The following is a 26,269-nucleotide window of genomic DNA, read 5'->3' on the forward strand; positions in this document are numbered from 1 at the left end:
TCAAGGTAGGATCACTTATGTGCGTGCGACTTTGAGCGAGTTCTTCTTCCAGCGCTGATGACCCTTTTATATTTTGCTCCTCTATGCGCTGTATTTCTCTCGGTGTATCATGCCCTACAGCAGGCCTGGTCTAGAAGAATCTAACGCACGCGCACGGACACACACACACACGCATACACATACACTTCGAGGCTGCGGTGACTTGCGTGCGTGCGTATCTGTGTCGATCGTGTGTGCGAAGTGCCCCGGTTCACGACCGCCACCAGGGTGACTTTGTCTCTGCCGCGAACGTTTCCTTTCGTGCCTCCCTGGTCAGCCCAAGATGGTTACACTCAAACAGCGTGCGAGGACACACTAAGGCGGAGAGAAAATGGGGAAAGGGGCGCAGCTCTATAAGCGCGTAGGCGTGGGCGTAGTGGCGCGCGTTTTACCTCCTTTCCGACCTCGCGCTCCCTCTTTGCCCTCAGTTGAAAATCGAAGCCGTTGTATGACTGTCGAGACACGCACAAAGGCAACAGCAGATGCGCCCAGGAGGGAAGAAGCAGCTGCCTGTCAGTCAGCAACAACCTGAGACAAGGGAAAAGAATAAAGAGACCTGGCACGCACAGGCACACACCTACGCAGACCTACACTCAAGAAAGAAGTCAAGCTCACGCTGGATCGCGCACCAGCGTGAAGTCTGAGATGCACCTTTGAGTCTAACGTGCAGATGCCTGTCTATGTATATGTGTGTATGAGCCCGCCCACCTAGGTGCTTGTGCGTGAACGGGTGTATGTGTGAGTGTGGGTATGTGTGTGTGTGTGTGTGTGCATGTGCCTACCCCAACGCAAGTGCATGTACCTACTTTTCTGGCGAGGGGACGATATGGGGAGGGGGTAAGGTACCGAGCTTGCAGCCAGCACAGAGCAGTAGGCAGAGGGAGAGAGAAAGGAGAAAGAAATGGAATGGGGAGAGACATGAGCTTGAGCTCATACACATTCGCGTGCATAAGAGCGTTGTCAGGCAGTGTGACCTTGGTGAGCAAGGTGGAGGTAGAGAGCGGAAGTGATGAGCAGAAATAAGCAGCAGCGGCATCTTGCAGACCGCCTGAGGATACAGTCGATCCACCTCTCTTGTCTTCCCGACGATGCTCCACGCCTTGGTGGTGCAGAAATGGGGGAAGCGGAAAAAGCTCTCGAGTGTGCGCGTGCTACGCCATGATCTGTTTTGCCAAGACGCACCGGTGCGGTTTCAGCTCACTGGCCGTCAACAGAGAGTGGCTGCCACTTCCGGCTGCGGACTTAACAATAGTGCCCCTCTCACTCCCTTTCGCTACACCGTTTCGCTGCGGCTCTGGAGGAGAGGAGGCTGAGCCTCAGTCGAGTTTGAGTCTTAAAGCACAAATGTTTCACGCGTGCGTGCATCATGCCTATGCGTGACTGTGTACTCGCCTAAGGGTTTTTTTGGGAAGGAGGGACGAAAGAGATGTAAAAGCTCGAACACAAGCACAGACGAACAAAGTGCGCCCGTAGTGCAGCCACTACATCGCGAAGTGTGTGACAGTATGCCGCGCAGTCACGAAGTAAGCAGAAGAGGCGAGAAGACAAACAAAAAAAAGAAACGCTTTTTTATCTTTCCGAGTTTTCTCTGCCGCACACCGGCATGGCGGCATTCGAGTAAGAGCAGAGCCAAACCAGCAAAGACACAGCAAACGAAGGACTGGAGCCCGCCACGCATTGCACGATAATGAAACCTTTTTCAGGCACCGGCATACCTCTTGGTCGACCGACGCGCACGTGCACGCCTCAGCAGCGCCTTCGCTGCCGCCACTCGCATGGCCTCCTCAGCAGCGAAAGTGCTTGCCTCGACCTCGGCTTCTTGGTCGCAACGGTCGCCGACATCGCTCCTACCCGCAGCGCCAGCCCCACCTTCCCCCCGCTCGTGAGATGTCGAGTTCTTCGCCGCACTGCCGAGTGTGCTGAACGCCTGCCAGCGCCGCTCCTCCCCCATCGGTGTCGTGTTCGAGTGGAAGGGGTGGAGTAGCAGCAGACGACGCTTGCGGATTGAGATTACCTTCTCCTGTAGTGCCAACTTTTCAATCTGGCCACGCACGGCAGAGGAGAGGCCTATGTGGCTAGACACCAACGTGACACGCTCTTTCTCTTTGCTTCTGTAGAGGCCATCCGCCATACACGTGCACACGGCGTCGTAGATCAGTACTCGTGCAATGGAAGAGGGAAACATGGTAGCGGAGACGAAGGACATGATCGACTCCATCGCAACCGCGTCCTCCTCCAACTCGTCGGAGCGACTGCGCACAGCCTCTGCCGCGGCATCAGAGCCGAGGCGAGCCAGTACACCGTCGCCCTTACGATCGTTAGCGGCGGCCCTCATCAAACGGCTACAGCGCCAGTCCCAGCGATCCTCTCTCGCGTGTCGCACTTCGCTGTGCTCGTCGTGTAGCGGCGGCAGCGAAGACGTACAATAGTCTGCGTGAATGGTGGCCGCCGTAGTGTCGGCACTGCTGGCATCGATGTTGCTGTGCATCATCAGCGCCAACATCGCCTGCTTCTCCGCCTCGTCCTCATCCATCGTGGCAGAATCGGTGTTGCCGCTGCCGTAGCGACCCACCGGGATGGCATCGACAAACTGCAAGAGCTCCAGCTTGGTCAAGTTGTCCTGAGACACCTTCGACGGAAGAAGAAGCTCGACGAGGCCGCGGATGTAGCGCCCCTTGCTTAGCATGAGGCTGTGCCCGGTGGCGCACAGCAAAATCGTCTTGACGTAGACATACGGCATGTTGTACAGGCCCAAATTGGCACTGTACTTGGAGCCGTAGAGCATCTCCACTAGAAAGGCGCACCCCACCACCGGAGTGTAGCGGCTACTGCGAGCCATTCGAGACAGCTTCAGCATCAGGAACGAGGTGGAAGACTATGGAAGCCAACAGAAAAGGTGGGAGAAGGCAGGGGAGAGGGAAACAAAGGCTGTCGCTCCGCCAGGCGCGAGCGAAAATCGGGCGAAGACCGAATCGGGTAGCCACGCGCGCACGTGAGCTGCATACGACCACACGCCCACACATAAAAAAGAAAAAAACCGCAAAGACAGGAGCGAAGAACCCAAAAAGATGCGCCGTTCACCCGAACAAATATAAAACGATATCGGCCGAGAGATAAGGAGCGAGAGAGAGGGAGTGGGGAGGGGAGAGGGGAGAGGGGAGAGGGGAGAGGGGGGCACCCGCCCGGAGACACGTCTCCTCTTCCTTGAGAATACCAGCGTACGTACGCGTGTGGTGCTTGATAGGATCAAAACTCTTGACTGCCTGTGTGTGTGTGTGGGTGTGTGGGTCTGTTGGTGGGGGGGGGCAGAGAGTAGGAGGATGGATGAAAGCACAATAAATAAAGGAAAGGTTAAAGTGCGCGAACCATGAAGATTACATTCTGCACTCTTCAGTACGGCTGCTCGATGAGGTCGAAGGTGCGAGGAAGAAAGAGGAGTGAAGGAGGGAGGGAGGGAGGATAGTGCCAAGCAGGAGAGTGGAGAAGCAGAAGAGGAGAGACAGGCGAAAAAGAGGGTCAAAAGAGAAAAGACAAGTGTCTCCCTCGTCTGCGTGCGGAGGGGGAGGGGGGAACATGCCATGTGTTAGGACGCTGCAAGGAGTTTTGGGTAAGCCCTAAAGACTCAATACAGTGCACTCTTCTTGTGCGCCGCGTCGTGCGGATGCATCTTTGCGTAGCGAACGACTACAGAGTAGTCGGAGGGATGGTCAAGGTGAGGGGAGACAATATCGAAATACTCTTCCTGTCTTTCTCTCTCACTTCCCCCCTCCCTCCCTCCTCCTTCGCCCCGAGGTGTGTCAACAGACGCCCACAAGCGCGCACGCCGCCCATGCGAAAAACATCTCTGCGGCTCTTCGCGTTTTTCTTGTCTGCCACGGCGCAGTACTCTACGTAGTATTCCTCTTTCGTTTCCCGTTCTCTTGGGTTTTATTCTGTTCCGCTGTATGGGTAAGCGGGGAAACCTTCCTCGAATGCAACACCGCGAGAATGCTCATTTATGGCTCCGCCTTGTTCCTCCCCAAGTACGCTTTGTACTTAATGAGGAAAACGACCTCTCTCCTGCGTGGATGCCGCCAGTGACTGCAGTTAGCCCTGCCCTCTGTCCCTTCTTTGATGCTTTGAGTGAATGCACTTCTCTCGCAGCTTTCCATCGTTTCACCTTCCCCCATCGCGCTCCCCCCTTTCCCCGCTACCCTGCCACCGAGCGAGAATCGAAAGCAATCCACGCACAGACGTCGGCAAAGATAGTCGGTGCTACTTTTTGGGCGAGGCTCATGGAAAAGAGCGGTGTGCGCAGCGGCCACGCAGGCGAGAACCAAAACAACGGCCACGCGAACAGCCCGATAAAAGAGCCCTGCAACTGAAAACAGAAGAGGGAGGGCGAGAGAACTCGACGAAGGCACACCAACTACAACAACAGGACACCCTAGCAGGAGAACCACAGAGGAGAACAAGGGGCAAGCAGAAGGCAATAAAAAAAATTTAATGAATAAATTGACGGAGAGAATCTGCGCAAGTAGAGAAACAAACTGAGGCGTGTGAGAGAGCGCGTGTGTGGTGTGTGTGTTGGAGAGGGCGGGCAGAGGTGGCGAAGGCCTCCCATACACGCACACAGCGATGAGAGCAATACCGACAACGTGAGTGGCACTCGTAGCCCCTGCAGAGGGAAGCAAAACAACACGAAAAAAAAAGGGCGGGGCAGGGGAGGGGGGCATCACCGAAGCAACAGCGAGACGCAGAGGCCAAGCGGAAGAAAGGAAAGACGATCAAGAGAGAGGGGGAGGAAACAGCAAGCGTGTTGGTCAAAGAACAAAGCAGACACCTGAGAGCTGAGAAAAAAAAACACAATGAAAAAGATATCCAGAAAAAGCAGCGGTGCTTGAGAAGCGAAATACAAAGAGTGGCAAAAGCGAAGACGGTGGTGTTGGTAGAATGGAAGAGAGAAAGATCGAAGAAGACACCGTTACACCGAGGCCGCGAGCGGGTCAGCGCATTCGCCACACTCGATCCAGCCTCCGGGCGCGCGTGCACCGAAGCCGTACCGGCAGGAAGGGAGCGCACCCCGTGTACAAGAGCATCGCTAGGCACATATGTCGCACCTGCGTGCTGACGAGGGCGCGCAGCCACCTGCCCTTCCAGCGCCCTGCCGCGCCGGGTGGGGACATAAAGGACATCCGGTGGTGCGGGACACTTACTCTGGAGGCCCCGGACAGCGGAAACCACAGTAGAGAAGGAGCCATAAGCCCACTGGGACCCTTTCTCAGAGGAAAGGCAAGCTAGAAGTAAAGCTGCCAGGGGGGAGCAATGGCATCGCCGTCGTTGGAGAAAGACAGCGAGACCGCCCCCGATCTCGCCACACCGCCGCGCCCCCTGAAATGCGCACAGCGGTGAGCGAAAAGCGCCAACAGGGAAGGGACAGCGTGCTCCGCTTGCCACAGCAGCTGGTGCATACGCGCCTTACTGGCTAAGAGGGGGGGAAGAAGAGGTAAGGGTGGGAGGGGGCAAGAGCTCCTCGTTAGCATTCACTGTCCAAGGACCGCCTTCACCATAGCACCTGTCCGGAAGTAAAAACAGGGTAAAGAGAAGGAGGCACTCCAGCCGTCTGCCTCACAGAAATGACTTGACTGCTTTGTAACCCTGCTGCTGCTCGCATGTGGTCTACCAGTCACAACGATCCCTTTTCTTCTGCCTCCCCATCGGCGAAGCGTGGAGGACTGGGGAAAAGAAGAAACGTGCGCTCACTGCTGGTTATGCGCTCTCGAGCAACGCGTTCTGCGGCGTACCCACGCCTTCCCCTAACCCACTTCACGCTTAAGTCACTTGTTCTTCTGTGGCACTACGGCCTAGAACCCCACAGTCAGCACCTTCTTGAGTTCTAGCCCGAGCCCAGTGGACTGGCATAGCCGTGGTAGTGAAGAACCCTGAGTCTGATAGCGAGCAATCTCTCTTTCCAGGCTTCCTTGTGGTGGCCTCGTGGGCGAACGGGCCCAAGCGGGATGGTGCGGTGTGGGGCTGTCGTATCGCGTCGCCTAGTGCACCTGCGAATACGTAGGCCCACATGAAGAGCTCGCAGTCATCGCTGAAGCGCTGCTGAGCCATGCACTTGACAAAGTTCAGAGGCAGTTGTGTCGCGATTCTCGAGAAGGGCGTGCGTGCGTACCGGGGGACGATGAAAGACAAGGGCTGAGTCGAACATACGCAGTCATACCTTGCTGGAAGTACTATACCGGGTTAGGATACCGACTAGCCCATGATGCAGCGCATGCAAGGGGTGTGTGGCAGTCTCTCTCCGTAGGTGTTGGTTTGGTCTACAGCCGCCCAGGTCCGGTCTGCCGCAAGCGTGGCCAGTTGTGTGCACTTGCAGTGGAGTGGCGTTGGCGTGTAGTGCTGGTGAAGACCAATCCAGCTCGTGACGTGTCCTCTTCCCGTGTAACATGCCACCTCCTGTGAGTATCTCCCATTAGCCTGATCCTGTAGTGCCTCCCTCTCCGAGCCACCTGACGGGGAGCCTTGCCTTCGTTTTCTCTTGAGGGCTGTCGCTGCTGGTGCTGCTCCGCGCGCAGGCGTTCTCTTTGCTGTTCCTCAGCGCTGCCTCCGCGGGAGAAACCTCGGCAGCTGCCCCGACCTCGGCCACGCGATCCCTGTTGTCGCAGCCCTCTGGTGTAATTAACTGCCGCAGCTGTGGTATGGTTTGGCTTTGTCGCATGTTTGCCTTCAGATCCTTTGAACTGGCGATTCACCTTGTCAGTCAGGGCAGATGTCAGAGCGTTCAAGCTGCCTCGCCATCACGCCCACGCCTGCCATGCCCGCTTGGTTCCCTTGGGCGTCGTGGACGGGAAGATGTATCGGCCACCAAGCAATGCGTTGCCCTTCGGCTTCTGGTGAAGCCCTGTCACAGCACTCTCCGCGCTGCCAATCAGGTCGCCACTTGCTGCCCTCACCTCAGCCTGTAAGAGGGGATGCGTTGAGCCCACGTCACTTTGCGGAGAAAAGAGTGTACTGCAGCATGGCAACTCGCTCACCGCGGGAAGCCACCGTGCCCCCCTGTCCCAGAGGCTGGCCGCAAGCCAATGATGCGTTTTGATGGCGTCATCAGTGCTGAAGTGGAGGATCCTGCGCATCAGTGCGTAGCTTGCCTCGTTCAGGTCATTTGAGAAGAACACGCACTAGCTCAGCCTCACCGCCACGGGAGTCAAATGGCTTTGCCGGGCGAGACTCGCGGAACTCTCCTCTCCTCTCCTCTGGCTCTTCGCGAGCTGCGGGCTTTTGATGAGTTGCTGTTCCCTTCCTCCCAAAGTGCCTCAGCCTTGATCAGCTCCTGCATTCACGGGTAGAGGTGTAACGGGTGCCCGCGCATACGTCTCTCCTCCGTGAGGTACTTCACGCTTTCCATGTTTGCTGTGGGTTGCCTCGGCGCTGAGAGGGCCGTCAGAATTGTCCTCCTTTTCTACCATCAGTTCCACCGCTGTGTAATCTGCCCCTTTACTTCTCCAGGAGTGCGGGAGACGACGTTTGCATTCGTGGGCTACCGACTCCGGTGTCCGGCATGTTTTCACTGTGGCACTCTGCGTTGGGTGACGACTCGTTGAGCTGGTGTGTCGTCTGTAAAGGAGGGGAGAAAGGAAGGAAACTGCAGCAGGCAAGGGGTTTGCACTGTAGGTGCAATGCTGTGCCAGTGAAAGTGAGGACAGACGCAAGAGGCCATGCAGATTCAAGGAGGTTTGCTGGATCACGCGACTCCATCTCGCGGCCCTATCCCGTAACCAAGAAAGAGGATGTTTTGCTCGGCAGCCTCTAATCAGCAGCCTGTAAAAAGCCCAGCAAAATGTGCCAGTGACCGCTGATCTCTTCTTCCCATCCATCGCAGAGATTAACAACCCAGAAGAGAAACACATGGATGACCGGTACTTGCTGCCGCCTACGGCAGGCTCTCTTGCCCATGAGGTGCACAACTGTGTTTCTCTTCGACGCCTAGCTCTACGTGTATGCGGGTGAACCTGTGTCGTCGTGTCCCAGCTTGACGCTGCCAAAGAGGAAAGCGACCACAGAGAAGCTCCGCCTCAGACGTGACACGCGACGGAGAGAGAGCTAAGAGACGGAGAATGCACATCGAGAAGCAGAAGAGGCGGAGGGACCGACCACGTGATGGACAACGCGAGCTACAAATCATAGGAAGAGAAATGCAGAAGTACAAAAGTAAAATAGCATAAGAGAGAGAGCAGCAGCAGCAGCAGCAGCAATGCTGCTCTGCATGTACGTGTGTACGTGTGGGGTAGGCGATGCACATGCAGTAGAGGACTTGCTTTAGATAACTGTATCAGGCTACTGTTCGGCGGTACCCAACGTCTTAATCGAGATTAAGCGGCTCGGTCGAGGGCGAAGACTTTTTGTCGCACTTGAGTCCAGCGGCTTTCTCGCAAAACTCCGCACCCGACGCCTGGTGCAGTGCCATATCTGGCACATGGCTGCGAAATCGACTGGACCCTGGGGTGTCGGCAAAATCAATCACCGTTACTATCTCGCGGTAGTAGCCGACAATGCAATCGAGGAAGATGTCTGTCGTCGAGGAACAGAACTCCTGCGACGCAACCATGACCTCCTCGTACTGTTGATCAAAGACCTCCAGCTCTTTCGAGTACATATTTTCCCTGCTGTTGCGATTGGCGATAGCCTTCATGTAGCTCTTGCTCCCCGAGAGGTCCCTGCCCTTCTGCAGAGCGGCGCTCTCCTGTCGCGATACTTTTTGTGCAGCCTTAGTGAAGCGCCTCCTGCAACCCTCTGTCTTCTTCCCCTGTGAAAGAACGTGCTCTGTCGCCAGTAGCTGCACGCTCACTTCTTTCATGACTTTGACGCGAATTTCATTGCAGTACTTGGCGCATGCACGGGCCTTGAGGTCATTCATGGCGTCACAGAAGGTCTGAAAGCCATGGTAGGACTCATCAACGAACTCAAGGTCCACCTTGGTGCGATTGGCACGAGCCTGCTCGCCTTCCCCAGCTCGACTGTAGCGGCGCGAGCTTCCCCCACTGGCGCCGCTGTGCTTCAGGCAAGCCCACACGTTCGAGTAGCCTGTGCCAACATCGCGGAGGTTCTGTGGGGTGCACTCCATGCCGATGACGACACCAGAAATCTTCTTACTGAGCGCACTGTAAGACACCTTCAGCTTCTTCATGGCGCTGTAGCGATACTGGAACTCCGTGCTGACAGCCATGTTGTCTGTCTTGGAGTTGAAGACACCACTAATTTTGTTGCCCATCACTGCAGTCGTGTGTGTGTGTGTGTGTGTGCGTGTGTGTGTGTGTGTGCGTTTGCCTGGGTGAGCAGAGTAAGAAGGTGGGCGCCAGTAGCGGAGAAGAGTGGAAGTTAAACGAAGGCTTTTTTCCCCCAACGTGTCCATTCTCTGCTATGCCACATCAGTTAAACGCCACGCCACACCAGCCCATCACAGACCCACCGCGTGAGGCGAAGCAGCCGCTGACACGCGTTGCAGCAGTGCGCCGACCCAGGCATCCCAGCACGGCCTCTGCCCCAAGCCCTGCCCACCGCTCCCCAGGTCGCCTCGCCGCCGCCACCGTCATGCCGGCCCCCACCCGGCGCATCCCTCGGGGTGGCGCAGGCTCCCCACCAGCAGGCAGCGAGGGCCGGGTGAGGCGCGCTCGGGCCACGCCGACGCCATGCCTGGCACATGGGTGGCACAAGCGTGTGCACTGCCGTGGGTCGCCCAGACGCAACGCCGCCCAGGACATGGCAACCGGCATCAGTAGCGACGAGGCGCTCTGGGCCCCCTGCGCCGCAGGCACGTGACCCTGTCACCACCAGAACTGGCCCGGCATCGGCAGGGATGGGGGAGCTGCATGGCTTCTCCCCACACACACACACACCGCGGGGACTGGACCCTGGTACCACGCGGAGGTCTCCCCCGCCGTCATGAGAGAGGCGAACAGAGTGAGATGCAAAGGATACAGCGAGGTGGAGTGGAATGAGGGCCGAGCAGGGAGAGAACGTAACCGAGAGACATGTTTGCTCTCCGAAAGATGAAGTGCGGGGTTTTCTACAGCCGTCACCAATCTGGATGTCTGTGCCCATCCACATACATAGCGGTGTAAGGAGGGCGAGATAGCGAGAGAGAGAGCGGGCTGCAGGGCCAGCGGCAAAGCAGCCACTGGCGTCAAAGAGAGAAGATCAGGGAAAGTGAACAGCAGCATACGCGAGACGTACGCGCATAGAGGATAGAAACGAAGAGGGAGTAGCTGCGAGTGAGTGAGTGTGTGTGTGTGTGTGCTCCAGATATTGAATATACAAGTCTGCATCTTCATGTAGTTAGGTGGAGGGACATACCAAGATGGCTACCGCGCGTTGAAGCGTTGGGTGGTCGCACATGTGTTCACTCTAGTCTCCTCCCTGATTTCGCTCACACAATGACGCTGGCTCGCCGCCACTCTGCGATACTCTCAAACGCGTGAAGAGTAGAGAGAAAAAGGGGGTCGGGGAATGGGATGAGCTGCATACGTGTACGAGTAGCCGCCACCGCACCGCACCTAGTAGAGTAGCAGCACAACGATGAAAAGAGGGCGGTGGTTGAGCAGACGCGGCGAGTCGAATGGGGTGATGCAAGCACCCTCACCGTGAGGCATCCTTGCACACTTGTGCTGCTTTCTTGATGCCTGTGTGTGTGTGTGTGTGTTTGGTTGCATGGTTGTCCGTCTCTCCCCTGTGTGCATCTCTGCTATATCTGTCCTCTTCTCTAGCGCTACAGGCACCTCTCAATGTCATCATCGGCCTTGCGGTCACAATGACGGGGAATAGGCGGCGACAAGAAGCAAGAAAGCAAAGGAGAGCAGTGCGGTGCGCAAGAGAGAAGCAACGAGTGCGCCCAAAAGGGGGGGCACTCTCGTAGAGAGAAAAAATAAACAAAAAGGAGGAGTGGGGTGAAGAGGGGTGAAGTACAATATAGCCCTAAGGGGGACAGAACAGTGGTGAGGGAGGGTACAAGAGGAGAAGGGAAGAAAGGAAAGCGGGGAAGCGTAGAAAGCAAGAGAGAGAAAAAAAAGGGGGTGGGGGTGGGAGTGCGTGCGCAACGTGGGTGGGTGGGTGGGGAGGGAGGGGTGGGTGGTGCAAGGCAGGCCAACGAAGGCGGAGGCTGTGGCGTGGAGGAGAGAGAACGCGATAGATGAAGCACAAGCATACCGACGCACGCACGCAAGCGTGGCACGTGTCGACGACAGCAAAGAAGTGGGGTGGTCATGAACAAAGAGAGGCGCACACGTTCAGTCTCGCAGTGAGGGAGACGATGAGGCACGAGAAACGGAGACGCGAAAGGGAAGAGAAAAAAAGAAGGGGACGGAGCCACACACACGCACACGCACGCACGCACGCGCAAAGACTCCGCTCATGCGCCCTCATACCCCGTCTCGCTGTCTCGGCAACAACAAACGCTACGCGGGGCTGCATGGCTGCACTTGTGAGTCTTCTCATGCATCCGTGCCTAGCGCACGCGTCTGAGGCGTCGGTGCAGGGCTGTCCAATCCGCAGCTTCCCGAAAAATTGTGCGAGCTCGCCGATACCCCGCCGCCCTCGGAATAGAGTCCGTCGCCGCAGCATTGGTACGTAGCAGTCCCAGAGTCACCTGTCGGCCCCACTGCCGGGAAGAGTGCCAAGTTTGCGGGTGCAGTGTCGCGCTGAGAACGTTGTTTCACGTCGCGTTGCTGCTGTGGCGGCGGGTGATGACCACGTGTAGCATAACAATCGTCCATACTGCTTACCGATGCCTCCTGAGACTGCATGTCTGTGCGACTGCTCACAGTGTCCTCGTCTGGTGGGGCAGAGGCGGTGCACAGCTCCGGAACCCCTCCTTCCGTCGCAGCAGAAATTCCGGTGGTCTTGCGCTTCTTCTTGTCGCAGAGTGTATGCTGCTGTATCACAGCATCAGCAACAACGGTCGATGCCGTCGACATGCGCGGAATCGTCTGCTGGGAGACATAGCTCTCGTCGACGTCAAGAGGAAACAACGAGATGGGCTCCAAGGGCAAGCGCGGCGTTTGCTTGAAGGCGCTGGTGACGCTGTCGTCGCCAAAGGGCTCCGTGGGTCGTGGCTGGTTGAGTTCATACTTGGCCGCTTGAGAAGCCAGCACCGCTGAGCAGCCTGATGACCGCTCCGACGGCCTCTCCTTGCGGCACTGAGACGGCGGCGCTAGCGCAAGGTGAGGTGCAGGAAGTGCAACAGTCGGCGTGCTTCCACCGCCACACGATGCGTGGCTGGGCCTGAGCTCGCGAGTCGCGCGTGCGGTGGTCGCATCATGAGCACCACCACGGCAGCTATCGGTCGTAGCCACCACTGTGACTGGTGCTGCTCGCATGATGGGCTTGGCCTCTTTTCCAGCGTCTGCAATCGTGCCCGGCGCTCTACATGAAACGGGGAGACTGATGGCAAACCGGTCGGCGTACTGTACCAGCGTGGCATCGCCGCGCCGCACGGCAGCAGGGAAAGACGGAGCGCGCAGTGGCGGTGACGAGTCCGGTTCCCCTACCGAGAACGCGCAACCTGTTGCCCTGCACATTTCTGTGGTGCCAGAGGCAGCTCTCAACGGCGTCTGGTTTGAGATGAGCTGACGCTGTGGCGTTCCATCCAGTGTGCAACAGTACCCATTGCTCTCGTCGCCGTCCTTGTCAAGAGCGCGCGCTGTCAGAGGTGCGCGCTCGGCGGACAGAGTCGAGTGGCGCCGGTTCTCGTAGTAGTTAGTGAAGTTGTGTGAAGAGCCGCCGCGACTGGACTTGGCAGGGGTTCCCTTGTCAGGTGTGGCGCCGCCGCCTCTCCTCACCGGGGTTACATTGCACCTGTTGAGCATGCTGGCGGTTTGCGTCCTCAGTCGACTGTTAAGTCGATCCTCTGGCGCGACGCCGAGGCGCTCGCCGAGTTTCCCGCCGCTGTCCAGCATTTTCTCGATAGCCTCCACGCCGTGCGGGGCTAGGCAGCTGAGTACCTTCAGCATGTGCGACAGATACACCGTGTTCACGTCAAGGAAGTCATCCATCATGTGACCCGCCAGGTACAGCTGGCGTTGCATCAGCGACTCGAACTCTACGTCAAAGGTGCGCAGTTTCGCCTCGTAGGCTTCATCATGGCGCCGCATCTTCTCCGACTGTTTCACATAGAGCTTGCTCTCCGTCAAGGGCCGACCCATGCGGGCGTACTTGGACTCTTTTTTGCGAACAAGCTTCTGCGAGGCCACAGCCTTCTTGTGTGCCTTCTTCACCTCATTGCCAAGGTCGCGCGCCTTCTGCGCACTCTTCAGCACCTCCTGCAGCCGCGACAGCACCGCCTTATGCATGGAGCCATTATACAACAGGTACTGCTCGCCATTTTTGATGCTGTTCATCTCCGACGAGAAGAGCGTGGCCGCGCTCTGCAAGTCGGTCCCGTAGTTCCCGCGAAGGAGGTTATTAAAGGAGATGTAGGACTGCTTCACTGTGCTGTGTGGGTTCGTGTTGTTGACGCACTGCGCAACTTCATGATAGCTGTGGCCAACGAGCGAGAGGCAGCTGGCCACCTCCCGCATTGCCTGAGTCGTGCGGGAGACGTACCCATCAAACTGCTTCAGTACCTTCGCGAGAAGCTTCACCCGCTCATAGCGCAGCGCAAAGTCGTAGTTGCTGCTGGCAGGCGACGGGCTCTTTGAAGTGAGCATGCCTTGACCAGTGCCTGTACGAGAGAGAAAAGAAGTTTGGGTCGTATCGTGTGTAGATGCGAGCACACACACACACAAAAAATGAACCCCTAAGTGACTCAACGGAGAGGGCAAGCGGAAACGAGAGCGAAGGCAACACCTGGCCCTTTCCTCTATCCTCGGTGTATGCCGAACTTGTCTTTGAGAAAAGAAAACGCGCAACACTGCCGCTCTCCCTCTTTTTTCGATCTCCGGCTACGCGCACAAGCGAACAGAGTGACCCGTCGGCGCTTTCATGCCCCCTCCTCTGCCGTTGTCGATCCTGCACGGTGAAGCAGAAGAGCTACCTTGAAGCGGGCTCTAGTAGTACGATGGCGATGTGCGCAGGCACGCACGATCCTCACGTCGTCGAGAGACCGAGAGCAAGGGTGCAAAGCGGATATGAGAGGGTGACAAGGAGGTGAGGTTGGCAGTGTGGGTAGCCCTTGTGCGTAGCCAAGAGTAGGCAAGAGAGAGGAGGTAGGCCAATGCTGTGGTGGAGTGAGTGTGTGGATGGGGGTGAGGAAAAGCGAGATAGGAGAACGAGAGAGGAATAGACAGAAAAGGTACAAGAAAGAAGCGCACAAACGCCAATGAGGTGAACACACACACACACAAATGCGCGCACCGCTACGGACATGCGCACATGATACTCGCATGTCGCATCAGCACTGGCTAAGAGAGACCACACCTACAGACAGTAATAAACCAGCAGACCCATGACGTGACACGTCGCGAACAGAAAGAAATCGTCCACGTCCAGTGAAGTGTCTGTGGCGGGGGTGCGTAGATGCTCCAAGCTTTACCTCCTCCAGCACCCAGTGCACAGTGGCGGGATCCACGAGGAGGACGGGCAAAACAAGCGGAATCTACCGATTGAATAAAGCGCGAAAAGCACAATTCAGATATAGCCTACCACACCGCTCTCACCCATTTCACTGAATCGATAAGCTGCGCCATTAAGCTCCTTTTTCTTCTGCCTTACTGCTCAATAGACGGCTATATTACCAGTGCAGCCCAGGCGTGCTCGATAGCGCCTTCTCACTGATTTGCTCTACTTTGGGGGGATTGCCCTTGTGTATGGATCCTGATGACCCCCGGCCGCCTCACCGCGCATGGCATCCCAGGGTCCAGCACCGCCCCCCCCCCCTCTTAGCGCGGGGAGGCCCAGCAGCCTGCCTTCAGGTAGACGGCTGTGCAGACTTGCGGTGTCGGCAGAAAGGTCTGAGCTGGCGCTCTGCCGAAGGTACTTGCGGTCATGATATGATCCCGCAGCAGCTCACCACGAATCGCTGCCGATGGTTCAACACGAATACGCATCCTCCTGTCAAAGACGCGCGGATTCAGGAGAGGGTGGCGTGCCCCCTGCGGTCACGGGCTCACTGCAACATCCCACCTGTCGAGGCACATGCGGGCACGCCATCCAGATGCGCCCCCTCCGTGACATCAGCGAAAATGACGGATGAAGACAGCGGGTCCCCCCCTCAGCAGCAGGGTTGTCCTGAAGCAGGCCCCATGATGCAAAGGTGTGAGCACTGTGTGCACGCGCTGTCTCGCAGAGCTGGCATGGTGTGTCGCGTCCAAACAAAAGTATCGAGAGGTCAGAGGAGCAAGAGTGATGGACAAACAAGGCAAGAGAAGATCCACACCAATGCACCCCAAAGTGCGTATGTGCAGCATGCGCGGCATCTCCAGCCCCACACCGGGTGGGCTGATGTGGCAGCACACATCCCGGAGGCAGAACGAGAGCACCCCGAATCGCGCCATCGAGTCCTCCCAGCCTCCACCGTGGAGAGCCACCGCGCCGTATTACGGAATGCAGCCGCGTGAAGCGACTCAGGGCGAAGCATGGGCTGCAGGCCGGGTGCCGGGTCTCCCAGGGCCCTGACCTGCACCCGGTCGACTTCCTCCTTGGGCCCATCCGGCACGCGTCCAGGCCACCCCACCCCTCTGCCCAAGAGCAGGACACCGGACGCAGTCCACTGAGATCAAGGCATGCAACCCACCTGAGTCCGCCTGGTGCCGATTGCGCAGCACGTATGAGCGGAAGGGCCGAGGAAGAATGAGAAGAGCCCGCTAGACGCATGGCCGGAGTCGGTGTCAGACAGCCTGCCCTACACGACCCGAATTTAGCTGCGGCGCAGCAGAGATATGAGTGAGCTGCGGCTGTAATGTGTCGAGTTGTCCACTCCTCCGTGGTGGAAGGGCGCGCTGAGCGCAAACGGAAACCGCTCATGTTTGACCTGTGCGTCGGCGCTGGTCGATGGCTGTGACTGTCCTCCCTCCGCTGAAAAGGAAGGGGGAGGTCGAAAATAATGAGCCGAAACGGAGCACCTTTGCTTGTTTGCGTTAAGCGAGGAAAGAGAGCGCACCGCGGAGGGGGGGGAGAGCGAAGGAGGGCGATAAGCGAAGCAACGGAAGGAGAGAGGCGTGGTTGGGACGTTTGATAATGACAAAACATAAACCTACAAAAAAGGAAGAGGAAAAGCAACAACAACAACACAGACAACGACGACGAAGTCAGCCAGAACGGCCCCACACACAGGCAAAATGCGAATGGGAGGGGGGAGAAAACAAGAAAAAAAGGACTCGATCAGCGATGGGAGTTTAAACGGCACTGTCGCTTCGTTGCCTACGTTTTTTCCCCTATTGACTTGTTTGGTTCCATTTTTTTTGCTCCTTTGCTGAGCCCCCACCCCATCCCATACCACCTGCCTGGTCAATTTGACTCATGGTCGACTGCGTATACAAGCTATCGTACCTAAGGGACGTGCGGTCCACTTCATGGATGGCGGTAATGCACCGTTAGGTGGGGCACCCACAAATGCGTCTGCACACACTCGGAAGGAGGGGCATCGGTGCGCGACGACAGTGGCACCTTCAATCATGAATCACGTACCTCAATTTTATTGCCACAGCTGCGACGGCGGCAGCTCACGTCCCTCATCACGCCTGCATTGTTTTGGACAGGCTTATGTAGTATTTGGCGGAGTACGTCTGCAGACTATCGACGACTCGCGTGAGGACTTCAGTTCGCTTCTGAAGCAGCACACTGTAGGTGCTACTGAACGCCCTCTTACCAGCCTCCACCTGCGCCTTCAAGGCGTCGCGGTCGGCCACCTTGGAGGAAAATTTGCTGTTGCTATCGATGCCCTGATTCTTCTTGGCCAACTTCAGCTCCAATTCATCGACTTCGAGGCGCTTTTTGTTGTATTTGGAGACGAGGTCGTCCTGTTTCAACTTTGACTTCTCGGCTGCCTTGAGCATTTCCTTGAACTCATCCATGATCATGGTGGCCTCGCGCGTCAAGTCGCTCATGTAGTTGGCAAAGGGGTAGCCAGCGCTGCTGGGGGTAGCTTCATCGGAAGTGGGGCGTGGCTTGTTGTGGCCAGATGCGCCAACAGAAGCGTTGGCCATGTGCCGATCCACCGCCGTGCAGAATCTGTCGACCTTGTTGCGAGCGAGCTCGCTATCCTCCTCCTGTGAGAGCTCACGGAGGGAGATGGCCAGGGCCTCCATGGTGCTGTCCAAACCTTTCACGGCCGCTAGGTACTTCTTTACCGCGGCATCGTAGTTCGTGCACGCATGCTTGAGCTTTTTGATTAATACCGTCTTCTCATCCGCCGGTGATATCTTTAACATTTCCTCGAACAGGAGGGATTATGAAAGTGATGCTGCCTTGTTTTGCTAACTTTTCGGCTCTGCTAGAAGAAGTTCCAGCGCTCGCTGCACGCGCCTAGACGCCTCTGCTTCCAAAGGGGCACAGACGCGAGGGAAATGAGAGAAAAAAGAGAGCGCAACGCGAAAGATACGAAAGTAGAAGACAAGAGGGAAAGGAGACAACTAACAGGTCGGAAAAAAAAAAACCGATGGCAATGAAGAGTGAGGAAAGCGGTTCAAAGTCTCAGTGAACGAAACGGGGGGAGGGAGCGGGGGGCACGTTTTGTGTGTGTGCCTCTCTACTTGTGTGGGGGAGAGGGGAGATGAGTGAGACGGTCTCTTCGGCAGCGGGTGATTTAAAGGGGAAGAGGAACAGTGAGGAAGAGAAAGGATAAAGCGCCTCCAGGGGGGGGGAGGGGGCGAAGTGGCGCAGAGAGAGGACGAGGGAAATCTTTTTTGTGTGCTTGCACGCGGTTGTGTATACGGTTGTGCGCTTCAGGGGGCGTGTGGAGATTGTGTGAGTGAAGGAAAGAAAACGCATCGGTGATGAGGGAAGGAGAAGGGAGGGTGCAGTGGGTGAGAGTTCATACGTGTCCTGATGAGAGAAGTGCAACAAGCAAGACCCAAGGTCACTTTGACGGCCGTGGGTGAAGCTGCATCGGTGCACAGCATGAACAGTTTGACTACCCTTCCTATCCCTATGTGAGTCAGCCGCTTGCGGTGGTTCTCTACTAACAGGGGTTCACACCGCACCTCGCTACTCTCTTCAACGGGGGAAAGGAAATGGGCAAATGGGATTCGGGAGAGAGAGAGAGCGATGAGCACCTTTCCTGCCCTACCCTCTCCATCCTCTTCGGTGCGCTGATTCATACGCCCGCTTGCGTGTAGACTTAGAGCGGGCGGCGCAGTTTTTTCTCCTATGACGGTTGTGCATCGATCGTGTAGGTGGGCCTTGCCTCTTTGCTGCTGTTTAGGGATGTGGATGAAGGTGGAGAGAAGTGCACGCGGATGTGCATGACTGTGCAAGCTGACCTATAGTGAAAGAGAAAAGAAGCGAGCGAGCGAATGCGTGGAGACAAGATGCGAAGTTAACGGATAAGACAGGTCTCTCTCTTCTCTCTTCTGCTTTTTTCCGCCTCATACGCACATGCAGAGCCCAGTCGATGCATCAACATGTAACAAGACGAACAGGGGGAAAACATACAACGGCGTAGCGCAGCCACAAGTGATACGCCTACGCAGACCAACACACACGCCCGTGTACAAAACTCGTCCATCACGAGGACACAAAACTGCGCACCTTTGCAACTCAGCCCAACAAACACAAAGCGAAAGAGGACAAGCGCCGAAAACAGAAAGAGGGGGAAGGAGGACAAGAAGAAGATGAAGAAAGAGAAGATGGAGAACACCGACAAAGGCGCAGACGTACACTGTGGGGCATACGCAGAGGTACGAGTGGCTCCAATTGACAGGGCAGCACCCACGCGTTGGCCATCGTGATCAACGCCCCTATTCGCACGAGGAGGTGGGCAAAAACGAAAAAGGAAGACGCAGCAGCCGTGGGTATACACGTTAACACGCACAACATACACTTAAAGGCGACGCACTCCTGCAAACGCACATCAGAAGTGCAGACACCCACGAGCGCAGTAATACTCTCCATCGCGGCCCGTTACCTATAAGGGAAGGGAAGAGGCGCGCGACCTTGAAAAATAAGAAAACCGCGGTTCGATCAAATTAACGTACACAAAAAATTCACCGCGTCCCCCCCCCCCAACCAACAGCAGCTTGGAAGACTGCAGGCACCAACGAAAAAGCACGTGAACGAAAAGGAAAGAGGGACCACACACGCACACGCACAGAGAGAGAGAGAGAGAGATGGAGGTGGGAGAGAGAACGCAAGGCAGAGGCCTAAATGCCAGGCGGAGAGACAAGGAGGTACAGAAGGGAAACCGAAAAGCAGCTCACATATTACTTCGTGAACGCCATTAAAGTACACGGAGCTAAAAAAAAAAAGAAACGAAGAGAACGAGGAGCGAGCACCCGCATACGTAGACGAACAGAAAGACGCGCACGCACACCAGGCTGGCTGTGTCTTTCCATTCAACTACTTATCGATGAAGAGAGGAGGGGGCAGAGGAAGAGAGAACAGGACGAGGGAAGGAAAAGGGGTTGGGGTCGGTACACAGATCCAAGCGCACCCGCACAATACGCACCCATTCGCTGAGATGGAAGAGATCATGGAAGAGGAGAACCATTAAGAGGGACAGAAAAGGAGAGAGACAAACAGGGGGGAACGCCCCAGGCGAGACACACGCACACATATATATCTCCCCCATAAGCGGACACACTCTCTTCCACGTTGGTGGCACGAGTGAGTACGTGCTTCGTGCGGGTGCGTGCGGTAGAACGTGATTATGCCATAGTGTGAGGTGAAAAGAGAAGACAACAGCACCAAAACCAAAGAGAAAAAAGAAACGTGCAGAGGAAAGGGCAAAGTACACCAAGAGACACCATATAGGAAATGAAGACGACGCAGAGAGAGGTAATACAGAGAGAGCGACGCATGTTTGAGACGGATGAGCTCCACGCAGGCCCAAACAGAAACACAAACACGCGGGTAGAGACACACCCGCACACAGAGAAAGAGAGGCAGGCAGGCAAGGGCTCACGACTCCCCCACATCACCCCCCCTCACTTCCTCCTCCTCTCGCCCTCAATCGTTAGGGAAAGAGAAAAATTGCAGCACAGCGCGAAGCGAGTGCCAAGAGAAGGGCCTAGTCGAGCACAGAAACAACAGTACCCAGCCCAGACTCGCCGAACCGCCGTCACACACGCACTGCTTAACTCAATGATGATAGCTGCTGTTGTTGCTTCTTTTTTGCTCGCGTGTTGCGGGAGCGACGCTTGTTGGCGCTAACTTTCCCATAACCGCCACTACTGCTGTCAACACCTTTCGCCCCAGAGTAAGCCGCAGTAGAGTCCAAGGCAGCGGACTTGCTCGTTGACAGACTGCGTGCCATCGTATTGCCCTTACCGTCCTCCTTGCTGCCACTGTCACTCCGCCCAGCGCTTCCAGGCGCGGCTGCGCTGCCTAATGTCTTGGCGACGCCAGCAGCAGCGGCGAAGGTGTTGGAGGAGGCGCCACCACCACCGTTGCTGCTGCTCAGGCCGCCGTTACTTCTCGAATTGATGCCGTCCTTCCCATTGTTGCCACTGCGGTCCCCAGTACTGCTGTTCTGCAGTGCGGAGAAGCGTGCGTTTCTGTTGCCACTGCTATTGCGACCGCCACCGCTACTTGGAGCGGATAAAGGGAGCTCCTTGCCACCACCGCCCCCACCCTGTTGATGCTGACGCTGGTTGTTATTCTTGTTGCCGCCACCACCGCCCACCGCACCAGTGCTCGCACTGTTGCCTGCGCGGCTATTTGCTCGCACGTCGCTGGCGCCGGTGGTGGGGCTGGCTGCGTAGTTTATCGCAGCTACTCCAGCATTTCTTACCAACTTTGTGAAGGAGTTGCGCTCAGCGCTGCTGACTCTTCGACTTCCAGCGGTAGTGCCGCTGCTGCCGGTGGAGTTGAGTCTGGCGCTCCCCCCACTGGTAGCGGTGCCAGCTACGGTAACGCTACCCTGCGCCAAGAGCTGCGCCGATGACGGGGTGGCAGCAACAGAGATATTCCCTGAGAAGCCCATGCTGTTAGTCTCAGAACCCGTGCCCGATAAGTTGGCGAAGGAGTTGAGCCGCCGTTGCTCCTTCTGCAACTTCGCCACCAGGACTCTCTTCACTGTAATCACCTCGCCTGACGTGAGCGTTGACACAAGGCCTGCTTCAGTGCCGCTGACACCAGCCGTGACGGCGCGCGGTCGCGGCGGTGAACCAGGTGCCGTTGCTGGCCACTCGACGTCACCGGTGTGACCGCAAACTAGTGGAATAAAGTATGGATGCTTGGGAGAGATGTCTAGCACCGGAACCGGATACTCAACGGGCTCCTGCACACCCGGGCGGCCAGGAGCCGGGCCGGTGGACGCGAGCGACGTAGCCGTGGCGGCGCGGGTCAGGGTGCCGGTCGCACCGCTGTACATGTATTGGTGAAGAAAGTAAGCAGAGAGGGTAAAGTCCGCTGCCAACATCAGGGTCACAAGCACCGGCAGCGGACGCTGCGGTGGCTCAGATCTCTCCGCTGCTCTCGTAGTAGTGTACTCCCGCAGCTGCTGAAGCTTCTCCTGAATGGTCTCTTCCTTGTTGTTGCGGTTTTGCCGCAGCGAAAGCTCGATCTCGCGCTCCCCGTCGACAGTGGTGTGCAGGACCTGGATAAACTCCGCCCACTCCTGGTCTGTCAGCGACTTCTGAGGAGGGTAATACTGGATAATAACGTCCACGTCCATTATGTCGAGTGACGTTAGCGCGTCCCACGCAACGAGAGTGACGACGACAGGGGAGGAGTATGGTGGTGGCGACGACGACGCCGCGGTTGGCAAGACCTGCTCCGCCGCCTCGCAGCTCTGCAGGTATGCTGTGTGGCACTGCTGCTGAGCGCCTAAGCTGTCCATGCGTCGGGTGAACACAACACTGTTGGAGGAGGAGGCCGACACCGTGGATGCGGTGGGCGCCTCCTTTGACACGCCCCAGCTGGTGATCAGCGCACTGAGCTGGGAAACCTCCTTGTTGTGCGTGAGCAGCAGCACACGGTGAAAGAGACCGCTTCGGTCCGTCACGATGCGACGCAGCTGCGCCTCCTTGTCGAGCTGACTCTGCGACAATACGAGGCGTATGCCAAGCGACTCAGCTGGCGAGCTAAGCCCCTCGTGCGGGTGCGGCATGAGGGAAACGGTCAAGGGACTAATGTACGTTGAGGGCTGGATTTGGTAGTACCGCCGACTGCGCCGGCTGAAGCACTGCCGTAGCGTCGCAGGCAGGCGAGAGACGGGTCCGCGGCAGACCCACATATAGTGAGCGTGCAGGTGCGCCGTTGAAGCGTAGCGCGAGTTCTGCCGCAGCACCGCCGCGTACAGGGTGTGGTATACCTCGCGCCACTGTTGCACTGCCTTATCGGCCCCCATCGGAGAGGTCACACTCGCCCCTCCCATCTCCTCCACCACAATCGATACAATGTGGGGGTGCACGCGCCGCATGTGAGGACTCGAAGAAGCCGCAGCGGCCGCTGTAGCACCCGTGTTGACCGCGTCCTTCGCCGAATCGACATCCGCCATGGCTGCACCACTGCCGGCAACAGCGACGTCCACGCCAGCGTTCAGCAGCGCACTTAAGTTCCAGCTCAGAAACCCGTGCGCAGTTGTTACAATGATGGAAGCTAAGTACGGCCACTCACCCGCTGAAGTCGTTTTCTTGGCGCTGCTGCTTCTACCGCCGCTGTCTTCATCATTATCAGCTTCGCTCTCAACAGCTGGTGCTGCGCTGACCTCAGGATTCGCCGCGTTCTTCTCTGTCGATATAGCAGGCGACAGCACGAGGGATGCGGGGGGCTCGTTACCATTCTGCAGCACAGTATTCAAACGCAGCCCGCAGGCTTCTCCGAGAGAGGTGCACATGCGGTGCAGCTCCACCGCACTCGTCTCGGTCTCGGCAACGATGATGGACACTTCCGGTGCCCAGTTACGCGCGGCGAGTGGCACCTCCTGCACACGACCATCCGCATCCGCGCGGACATGAGCATTGCTGCCGCCGCCAGCGTCCAAATTCGGTTCCTGAGTAGCACTTAGGAGGCAGTGCAGTGTGTACAGAACAAGAAGTGAGCGGCACTCGCTGAGCGCCGCCTCGGTGCGGTACAGCGGCATCGCACAGCTGCCGTCCGCGTCTGTGGTGCCCCGAGATGAGGGACTGCTCCCCTTTGTCCTCTGCTGTGGCAATGTTGAAGAGAGCCCCGCTGCTGACGAGGCGTTAGCTCTAACCTTCTCGTTGTGGACCCAAACGGCAGCGGCACTGCCCACCTGATGAGTGCCCGTTGCGCAGCGGCCGTCAACGATAACATCGGCAAAGTCAGACGCTGTTCGCCGCAGCACCCGAATGAGCAGCGGCGTCGGCGCAATAGCCTGCCCATCAGACTCCACGGCCCTGAGCAGCCTAGTGTGGAGTGGTACGCCCGCCTCAGCGAAGGTTGTCGGTGGGGCAATCATGCTCCCAACCATAGCGATGGGTACAATAGACGATAAGATGGTTCAGGCTAACCACCCACGTGGGACTGGCTTCGATGGTAAATTCCTCTGTGGCTCCCCTCCGCCTTTATTGGGTCGAAAAAACGCACGCTGACGAGCCCTCACCTCGACCGTGCTTCTCAGATAGGAAAAGACCACACACAGGCACAGACGCAAAGCAAGAGAGAGAGAGAAGAGAGACAGAGACAGACAGACGCTGACAAGCGTGTCAGGCAAGCGAGATATGGCAAGGGGCGAGGGGGGGGATCAGAGAGAAAAAGAGACCTGGGAGAGGAACGAGCAGGTGAAGAAAGGAGGGGTGATAGCGTGAGAAAGGCGGCAAATGACGAAAGGCCAACACACACGGACGCACCCCTCACACACACACACACACACACACACAAGCAAAAAGGACAAATGCCTGAAACCGGCAACGGATGCACAAAAATGAAGAGAGAAGAGCCACGTTGGTTAAAAGAAGAAGCGCTTCCACACGCACAGAGAGAGAGAGAGAGAGCGCGCGAGAGATGTCGCTAGGAAATCAAATAGAAGCCTCCGCACGACAGCGCAATGAAAAGACTATCCCCTTCGGCTGTATTGCAACTCGTCCTCCCCTCGTGCGCTGGAGTGCGCTTGTCTGCTGCTCTGCCCTTCTCACCTTCCCTTTCTTTTTGCCTTTTCGGCGTCCTCTTTGTTCGCCTCTTTCTTTTCGTGTTTTTCGCTTTGCAGGCGCACGACAACGTCCGGCGAATGCGAAAGAGGGAGAGACAGAGGGGGAGGGGAAGGGAACAGACGTCAACTCACCTTTCCTCGGATCAATCCGCTTCGCAGAGCCACACACACACGCACGCACTAAGATAGAGAGAAAAGAGGGGCTCACGCTGATAAAACTGTACACCTGCTGCTTTTCCTCGTGTGTGTGTATGTTCCTTTTCTCCGTAGCGTCACGTAGAGGTTGCTGAAGGTATTGACACTGCGTCACTGGTGCGAAGGCGCACGTGTGACTTGATGAAAAAGCTTCAGCTTTGCTTCCTCACTCTCGCTTCCTTTTCTGTTGTTCGTGCTACTCCTGCCTGTGTATCGCACGACCCGCCGACAACAGGAACAAACGAAAACAAAAAAGGGAGATGAGGCAGTGGTGAAGTGGGAACGCGAGTGGCTAGCTGGTTGATTGGGGTGAGGTAATCAAACAGCGAGAGTGAAAGCTGGAGGGAGCAGAGCGTTCTAGCGTAGAGTGAAGATAAGGCGCAGAAAGCGCACAGCCGCTGTAGGAGACCCTTTCCTTTTTTTTTCGGCTGCTGCTGCTTCCCTTTTTCAATGATTTCGATGGCGCGCGCACCGTGATGGTACTTGCAGAGCCTTTCCGCTTTGCTTCTGTCGCTGCTAATATTACCAATGCAAAACCCGGGCTGCGCTGCCGGTGGCCGCCACTTGTGTCTCTTTCGATCACCGCCTTGCGCTTGTGTATGTGTGTAAGTGCACGGTAGTTGATGTTGCTGGAGGAAGATCGTGACTGTGCCGAACGATGGAAACAACGTCCACGGGGGCGCAGAGTGTGAGCGAGCAACGCGAGGAAAATGCTGCGTCTCCAAGTGACCTTCTCACTGTCCTCGGCTAAAGCAATCCCAATTTAGCAAGCGTGCTGCACCTTACCGAGCTGAAAAGTCGCTGTCAGAGAGGCAAGCACGAGGGTGCACACCTGACAAACAAACGCACACGCACACCCACTCGTAGGAGAAAATGGGGAGGCGAGAGAAAGACAGCGAGTGCCCAGAGAACCAGCCAAAAAGGAGACGAAGCGCCACGGCAGATTCAGTGTGCAGAGTAAGATGGGAAGAGTGACGGAGAGAGAGAGAGGGAGGGGCAGAGGTGGAAATTGGGGAATGGGGGAGGGGGAGAAGGAGAAGGGGGCAAAATACGACAACCGGAAGGGAAAAGGGGAAAACAAAACAAACAAACAGGAAAGGAGAAATAAAAGGAGCTCCTGACTACTATGCTACGCGTGACCTTTTTATTCGTTGTTTTCACTCAGAGAGGTGTGTGGTAGAGAGAATGAGAACCCACGAGGATATGGAGAGAAAGGGAAGGCAGGTATATATCAGCGTAGGTGACATGAACAAGAAAAACAAAAACACCAGCGAAGGGGGTAGTGATGGGAATTTTGAAGAGCGCCTAAGGCAGGTGCAATGGGGCAAGCTGTGAGCAGAACCTACTGTAGAAAGTACCAGTAAGGAGGAGGCGTGCAGTATGGGGACTGCGGCCCCAGAAGATGGTGTGTGAGGCAGGGGCCGCCGCGCCGAACACCATCGGTGAGCAATGAACAAAGTGAGCCGGAGCGTGAGAAGGGGGGGGGGGGAAACGATGCAGAGAGAGGGAACGAGAAGCGTACAAGTGCGATCCCACGTGCGCACATACGCTCACCAAGGCAGAGGATTACTTCTGCTTCGCCGCTTGACAACAGTGCACCGTATTCCTCGTGCTCGCTTCCTCCGCTGGAAGCTCTTGCGTCCCACCACTTCCCCAGCACCTCTTTTTTGACCGCCTCGCCCTTTCCCTCTCATTTTCGTCCATACCACGCCTCCGCTCCAGTTATGCTCATGTGCTCCGCTGTCTATTTTATCGTTGAAGGTATCTCCTCTTTTTTTCTCTATCTTTGTTCCCAGTAGATTCGGACTCACAGAATAACTGGCGCTTTTCATATCGTTCCTCTTTGCA

The 26,269-nt window shown here is 56.8% G+C and overlaps 5 protein-coding genes across 5 annotated transcripts, besides 2 other annotated features; all 5 read right to left on the bottom strand.

The window, feature by feature from the left end:
* Nucleotides 1–1,738: 1,738 nt before the first annotated feature.
* Nucleotides 1,739–2,896, bottom strand: LPMP_231100 (hypothetical protein; the record flags this gene model as incomplete). Its single annotated transcript, XM_010700965.1, has 1 exon — nucleotides 1,739–2,896. One exon carries the CDS (start codon nucleotides 2,894–2,896, stop codon nucleotides 1,739–1,741), a length of 1,158 nt encoding a protein of 385 aa, XP_010699267.1.
* A 5,490-nt stretch (nucleotides 2,897–8,386) lies between these two features.
* On the bottom strand, nucleotides 8,387–9,295 carry LPMP_231110 (hypothetical protein; the record flags this gene model as incomplete). The annotated part of the gene is made up of 1 exon (XM_010700966.1): nucleotides 8,387–9,295. The coding sequence occupies one exon, from the start codon at nucleotides 9,293–9,295 to the stop codon at nucleotides 8,387–8,389; it is 909 nt and encodes a 302-aa protein (XP_010699268.1).
* Nucleotides 9,296–9,414: 119 nt separating this feature from the next.
* Nucleotides 9,415–9,978: a repeat region.
* A 1,532-nt stretch (nucleotides 9,979–11,510) lies between these two features.
* LPMP_231120 (hypothetical protein) lies at nucleotides 11,511–13,724 on the bottom strand (the record flags this gene model as incomplete). Its single annotated transcript, XM_010700967.1, has 1 exon — nucleotides 11,511–13,724. One exon carries the CDS (start codon nucleotides 13,722–13,724, stop codon nucleotides 11,511–11,513), a length of 2,214 nt encoding a protein of 737 aa, XP_010699269.1.
* A 1,113-nt stretch (nucleotides 13,725–14,837) lies between these two features.
* Nucleotides 14,838–15,943: a repeat region.
* A 745-nt stretch (nucleotides 15,944–16,688) lies between these two features.
* Nucleotides 16,689–17,384, bottom strand: LPMP_231130 (hypothetical protein; the record flags this gene model as incomplete). The annotated part of the gene is made up of 1 exon (XM_010700968.1): nucleotides 16,689–17,384. One exon carries the CDS (start codon nucleotides 17,382–17,384, stop codon nucleotides 16,689–16,691), a length of 696 nt encoding a protein of 231 aa, XP_010699270.1.
* A 2,861-nt stretch (nucleotides 17,385–20,245) lies between these two features.
* On the bottom strand, nucleotides 20,246–23,548 carry LPMP_231140 (hypothetical protein; the record flags this gene model as incomplete). Its single annotated transcript, XM_010700969.1, has 1 exon — nucleotides 20,246–23,548. The coding sequence occupies one exon, from the start codon at nucleotides 23,546–23,548 to the stop codon at nucleotides 20,246–20,248; it is 3,303 nt and encodes a 1,100-aa protein (XP_010699271.1).
* Between the last annotated feature and the right edge of the window lie 2,721 nt (nucleotides 23,549–26,269).

Source organism: Leishmania panamensis (genome assembly GCF_000755165.1).
Source record: "Leishmania panamensis strain MHOM/PA/94/PSC-1 chromosome 23 sequence".
NCBI lineage: Eukaryota > Euglenozoa > Kinetoplastea > Trypanosomatida > Trypanosomatidae > Leishmania > Leishmania panamensis.